This window comes from Xylocopa sonorina, chromosome 2 (assembly GCF_050948175.1).
Source record: "Xylocopa sonorina isolate GNS202 chromosome 2, iyXylSono1_principal, whole genome shotgun sequence".
Lineage (NCBI taxonomy): Eukaryota > Metazoa > Arthropoda > Insecta > Hymenoptera > Apidae > Xylocopa > Xylocopa sonorina.
This window is the reverse complement of record NC_135194.1, coordinates 8,963,136-8,969,645: the sequence shown is the minus strand read 5'-3', so window position 1 is coordinate 8,969,645 and position 6,510 is coordinate 8,963,136. Positions and strand designations below refer to the sequence as shown.

At 30.6% G+C, this 6,510-nt stretch overlaps 2 protein-coding genes across 2 annotated transcripts; both read left to right on the top strand.

The window, feature by feature from the left end:
* Viaf (viral IAP-associated factor) lies at positions 1 to 1,401 on the top strand. Its single transcript, XM_076910423.1, has 5 exons — positions 1 to 18; positions 247 to 382; positions 461 to 689; positions 787 to 995; positions 1,087 to 1,401. Exons 1-5 carry the CDS (start codon positions 16 to 18, stop codon positions 1,221 to 1,223), a joined length of 714 nt encoding a protein of 237 aa, XP_076766538.1. The 5' UTR covers positions 1 to 15; the 3' UTR covers positions 1,224 to 1,401.
* Positions 1,402 to 2,343: 942 nt separating this feature from the next.
* LOC143433271 (uncharacterized) lies at positions 2,344 to 4,704 on the top strand. Its single transcript, XM_076910557.1, has 5 exons — positions 2,344 to 3,859; positions 4,136 to 4,212; positions 4,273 to 4,399; positions 4,471 to 4,628; positions 4,691 to 4,704. Exons 1-5 carry the CDS (start codon positions 2,445 to 2,447, stop codon positions 4,702 to 4,704), a joined length of 1,791 nt encoding a protein of 596 aa, XP_076766672.1. The 5' UTR covers positions 2,344 to 2,444.
* The last annotated feature ends 1,806 nt before the right edge of the window (positions 4,705 to 6,510 follow it).

Below are 6,510 nucleotides of genomic sequence, written 5' to 3'. Positions count from 1 at the left end.
AAAAAGAATTTCGCTATGGTAAGTGAAAAAAGCAATTTTAAATTTTATCAATAGAGGTTATGCCAGAATGGATACTTTTGACTCTAGAAATTATTAATATGTAATATTGGATACTAGGCTGGGAAAGTGACAAATAAATTCAATATGCGACAAGCTATCTAAGCAATTTTAAATATAGTATTTAAAAAATTGTATATAGTTCTATGAGTTATGTAAATGATTATAACCTAAATTTTCTCAACGTAGCAAGATCCGAATGAAGATACAGAGTGGAATGACATTCTCAGGAGGAAAGGAATCATACCCGAGAAAGAGAAAGAGGTTACAGAGGATCAGATAATTGATATTGTTGAAAATACTATAAACGAGAAAACTGGGCGTGGTACTTAAATATCTACCTGAGTTCATGTTAACTTTGCGTAAAATTTTATTTGATACAGATATTTATTATCTCTTATAGCTGCTAACGATTTGCAAAATAAAACTTTGGATGAATTGGACGAATTAGAGGATGAAGAAGATGAGAAGGTTCTATTGGAATATCGGCGAAAGAGAATAGCAGAAATGAAGGAGTTAGCTAGCAAATGCAAATATGGCGAAGTTAAAGAAATATCGGCAGAGGATTATGTCCAAGAAGTGAACAATGCTGGAGACGATATTTGGGTTGTACTCCATTTATATAAATCTGGGTACGATAAAAATCTTTTTATAACTTAAACAGTTGAGCTTGTTAAGAAAAATTTCATCTATCGGAAGAACTTCACCTAATTAGAATTTTTATTTTAGCATACCACTCTGTGCATTAATAAATCAATACTTAGCTAACTTAGCGAGAAAATTTCCTGCGACTAAATTCTTAAAAAGCATTTCTACCACTTGTATTCCTAACTGGCCAGACAGTAATCTTCCTACCATATTTATTTACCATAATGGAAGTATGGTGAAACAAATTATTGGACCCGTAGAATTAAGAGGCATGAAATTAACCGAAGCAGGTATATTTAATTATAAACTTATCGAAGAATATTCTAATATCTCTTTTTTGTACTTATACTAATATTAACTTGAACCATGTTAATTGTACAGAACTCGAATGGATGTTAGGACAAGCAGAAGCTGTGCCTTCAAAAATGACCGAAGATCCAAAACCCAAAGTTAGGGACGTATTATTTTCTACATTAAGGTATGAAACTGATGATGTTGCCGACAGTAACGACTGGTAATTCTATTTATTATTGGTACTTATGCAAGCTGAATCAATGTTTGAATACTACATAGCACAAAGCATTTTATTTATTTTATCACCGTTGTCACGTACGCATCATTTTTCGTTACCATCGAAATTTTACCATTATAGCTAAGAATTTTACCAACGCAATAAAATATTTTATTATCATGTTATCAGTTCTTCGATATTCTAATTTCCTTTAGATCATTACGATTTTATGGAATTAATTATTATTACAGACTATAACACATGCACAATTTTTCACGAAACACAAAAAATAACCTTAGTCGTATGCAAAAACGTTCAAACAGAATGGTTATTTCATACATCTCTTTGTTTCAATAAGTAATTTTACTTACGAAAGTACACAGTGCACGTCGTGTCGTTATTCGAAGTGTATGCTGCATTGAAACTTTTATTCACAACTATTTCTAACATTTGACAGAACCGCATTTTTATTTTCGTAATCAAATTTGACAGGTTTACAACCGTGCACACCTGCAATAACAGTGTAAATATGAATTAACGTAACGGGTGGAAGGGAGGGGGAGAAACGTAGCACGCTTCTTGAAAGTAATTCAAAACAACTGCACACGCATAGGCATTCGTAACTTAGGACGTGACTGTGATTTGTTAGGGGTGTTTATGTTTTGTCACTGAAGGACTTCTCGAGTTTCTTTCTCCTTTATTTACCAGACGGCACACGCTGTGTTTCTCGGTATGATTTGACGAAGCAATTCAGTTTCTGTCGAGCGTGCTGGTTCGCAACGTTGTGCGATGCATTCCTGAAAAGAATTAATTTAACTGCGTTCGTATTTACACAAAAAAATATCGAATGAAGAAAAATACACGCATCCATTCATTTAATAATCACAATTATTAAAGTGTTAAAACAGTGATGTTTGTATACGCGTTTATAACTTTATACAGCTACTAAAGTTACATGTCAAAAAAGCCAGGTAAGCTTTGTATACAATTTAGTAATGATAACAGTAAGAAAATTATATATTTTCGCTTGTTTTTATTATCAGAGATATATTTCGGATTACCATATTTTTCGTAATAGTCTTATCTGAAATAGTTTAAGACAAAATATTTATTTATACATTTTTTTTATTTCTTTTTTGCATATTTTGTAGACATAATAAATAGTACAATATATTGTTGAACAAATACAGTTAAGAAATTAACCGTAACAAAAAGAATCTATTTGAAAATGCTTGAAGAACCAAATAGTTTTATCGAATTCGATAAGAATTTAGAAAATAGTTATATTAATTCTGTTTCGTTAGACATGTTACAAAACAAAGAACATTGTTATACTGAAGAGATTAGTCTGTCTAATAAGGAAGAATATTTTGTGAAACAAAAGAAATTTCAGTTCGTTGAGATGCAAGACATTACCAACGAAAATGACCCTACATCAACATTCAATAAAACATCACGTACAGTTCCTAATATTTTGAAAAATAAGTCCAAATTACATAGAATATCTAAATCATTAGATGTAACGAACGCAGCAATATCAGAACAAATTCTTTGTGAAAATATTCTTCTTAAAAGAAAAACGAAACATAAAGATGTATCGTGTAAGAGGAAACAAAAATTCAGTTCTGTGGATACGTGTCAGGAATTGCCTAAATTGGATATTTGTTCTTTCGTTGACGATGAACATGAAATATGGGATAAACATTTGTTTACATCAACAAAATACAGAAAAAAGTGTTCACGAAGGAAAAGATCGAAACGTTGCGTTAAAAAATGTTATAGAAAGCGAAAAACATCAGTCGATGTAAACCAGTCAGAAAAGAACTTACTATGTTCAGTATCGCATGAAGTATCAACAGATTATACGTCCGAATACAATGCTTTTTCACCTTTAGAGGAAATTGAGTCAGGGAGTTTCCAAGATTCCATTGATTTCACAAGTAATGAAATTTTTAATAAATTTAACTATGAATTTTATAATAATAATAATAGTAATTTAGATTGTTTTACTTGGGATACAATGGATTCTGATGAAACGCGTAACTCCTTAAGCACTACATATGAGAGTGAAAAGGAATATGACATAAATGGCAATGAAGTCAATACATATGATTTAATGGAATGTTGGCCTTTAACAGGCAACAAACAAGATAAAAGAAGTACTTCGCCAAGTAAATTTTATTGGGATGAGGAATATTGGGATGAAGATACTGATATAAACGATAATACTGGTATAAAAGATAGATTGTTAACTGAAACTGTTGATGATGATTCGGAAGATGACTTGAACAATTACCATTTGCATATGACAGAGTCTGTTGAATATTTAAATGATAGCACTTTAAATGAGTATAACGATAAGAATAAGTGTTCGTCAGTAATTGACACAGTATGTTTGCCATATGAAGATGATATTAGTTCACCATTAATGGATTTCATTTCTTATTCAAATGGAAAGATAATTGAAACTGAAATGTTTCATGAAACTAGGAATAACCAAGAAGATAATATAGTCAATGATTCTAGTAATGAAACTGACTCTGGTGGAGAGTTTTTAATGTCTGAGAATCAAGGAGAAGATTTGTACAGCCTGTGTACATCACAAATTCCAGAAAACAATGGACACAGTACAAATAAAAAAATGTAAGTAAATCTTGTATATTATATCCACACAATATGACCAAATAATTTTTTAAACTTTTTTTGTAATTGAATGATTTAAACAAATTTTTGCATTTTGATAAACGAATATTTCTGTGATAACTATAAATGTAGGATTGTTATATAGAGGAACCTATTAGATCTATCAAATAGTAATCAAAGAATTATTTTACCTTAAATATCTTCATTAAACTTTGCGACTCCTTTCTCTTTCTTCTCACATTCTAGTTTTCATTTTATAAAACACATCGCTTGTAGGTTTCAATGTTTATTGTGTCTACTAACGTTCTCGAACGCGCGTACAATGGCAATGCATCAAGCGGATGCACACGGAGGTAAATTCGCCGTTTCTATTGGCGACAGAATGTGATATGTGACTTTCAATTTCTTTCCAGACACGTATACGATACTTTGCGAGATCTGCGGTAGGCTTTTTAATCGAAAGTATCATTTTAATAGGCATTTTACTTATTGTGGGTCGAAAAACCCTTTTAAGTGCCATATGTGCGTGAAAAAGTATAGGTAAATAAGAACGTTCAAACTTTTTAAGAGCATTTCAGCTCTTAAATTCATTGATGAAAATTTCTTTCTAGACACAAGTCATCCTTGGTTTATCACTTAAAACTAGTTCACGACGTTGATTACATTCTTAATGATTTGAAGAAATTCACTTGCAATTTATGTAAAAAAGTCTATTCGAGATTCGGTTCTTTCGAAAATCATATAATAAAATATCACGAAAATACTTCTGGTAAGTATAATATAAGATAACTTGATAAAAAGGAGTGTGACGAATTTTTTCGTTATCTCTAGATCTAGATCATTAGTACGAAACATGAGTGGGAATATTACTTTTTATTTGAGTTTTTAGGCTTATCAATACACTTGAATTATTAAAATTTTATTACTTTTACTATATTACTTTTCTTTGTATATCATTTTTATCGATTATAGAGTAGTTCTCAGTATTATTCCGTTTGAGATAGGAAGAAAGTAAAATTAATTACTTATGCGTCCAAACGATTAGTAATTTGCAGAACATTAACGATTCTCTAGGAAGCTGCGAGTTTAAGTTTTGATACTATTTTGATTACTGCTACATCTTTTATTTATCGTTGGATTGGATTTTTTGTTATCGATATATGTATGATACGTTTATACGTACGTAGTTTCTTTTTTACTCATATTGACCAAAGAACATAATTTTAGATTATATTATTTTGATATGCAACTTTATGTATATACTGTTAGTTTTAAAGTGTTGTATGATTTAGATGTAACATAGGTATATTTATTTTTATAAAAGAATGAAAGTATTTGTTTTTTTACATTTTCAAGACTGTCGTAATCTAAATTATACAGCACATCCAAAGCTCTATTTTTGTAGTTGTATTTGATAAACATGTGCCATAAAAATAGTAAACGTGGTAATGTATGCGTAAGTGAAGTAATAAACTGATTCTTATTTTCTTAAATATTTGTATTCCTGTTTATACTGAGTATATATCGAATCGCGTAATTTCATGTTGCATCAATCTATTTTGGTAACACGAGCGAAAGGTAGACTCCATTCCGACATTGATTTTTTTATTTGATTGAAACTGGGCCCATTTTTTTTAAATCTGCATGAATAGTATATTTGATAAATAGTTTATACGAATAACTACTTTTATATAAACGTGTACCAGAAAAATACATTTACATTCATTATCGATTTCAAGTATGAAATCGTCAATTTTATATCCTCATATGAATTGTCACATTATAAGAAAACACTTTTTACTTAATATTATCAGCTGTTTATTGTTTTACACTAGTATTAGTAGTTACTTACAATAATAAATAATGAAAATCGTTATTTTATCAGAACCCTAAATATCGTTTTGTAACAGGCAGGGAGTAGAATAAGAAGTAAGTAGAATAAGATACAAAGCCAGTCCCAGATGATTCACAATTCTAGTCACGGTGTCGTCGTTTCTCGAAATATCGTCGATTCGACGCTATTTACACGTTGGCTTTCGTTCGTAAATCGTAAAAAGGTTCTGTCTCTGTGTACCTAGAATTTACCGACGATCGTACTGGGGATAGAACAATAGGCAAGAGTGCAATTCAAACATTTCTACAGTCGTGCAATTTACACGATTCGGTTGTAAAAATTGTACGTGTTTACAGATGAAAACTCTGTAGACATCGCATCTTAAACAATTATGACGTACAACTTTTCATACCACTTTTTAATGATTACTACTGTCAGCCAATATACCAGTTAATTTTATCCTGTTGATATGACGCTGACATTTTCATTCGAAAGAGTAAACAGAAATGTTAAAGGTCTACTGGTAATGTTCACGACGTATCCTTTAGTCGATGGAAATGTTAAATCGCAAAGAACATTATATCGAAAATAAACTTCCTTTTAAAAATATTAATTCAATTACATATCCTCAAAATAATCATGTGTATTCCTTAAAGCGAGAGATTAAAATCGTGTTAGCTTTTGAACAATTTCCAGCAATTTTAACATTTACAAAAGAATTTCAAGTGACCTATGTGCAGTGCATACAATCATCCCCTATTTCATTATCCTTCATCTCCATTTAAACTAATCAAACTCGATGCATCTTCCAATCGCA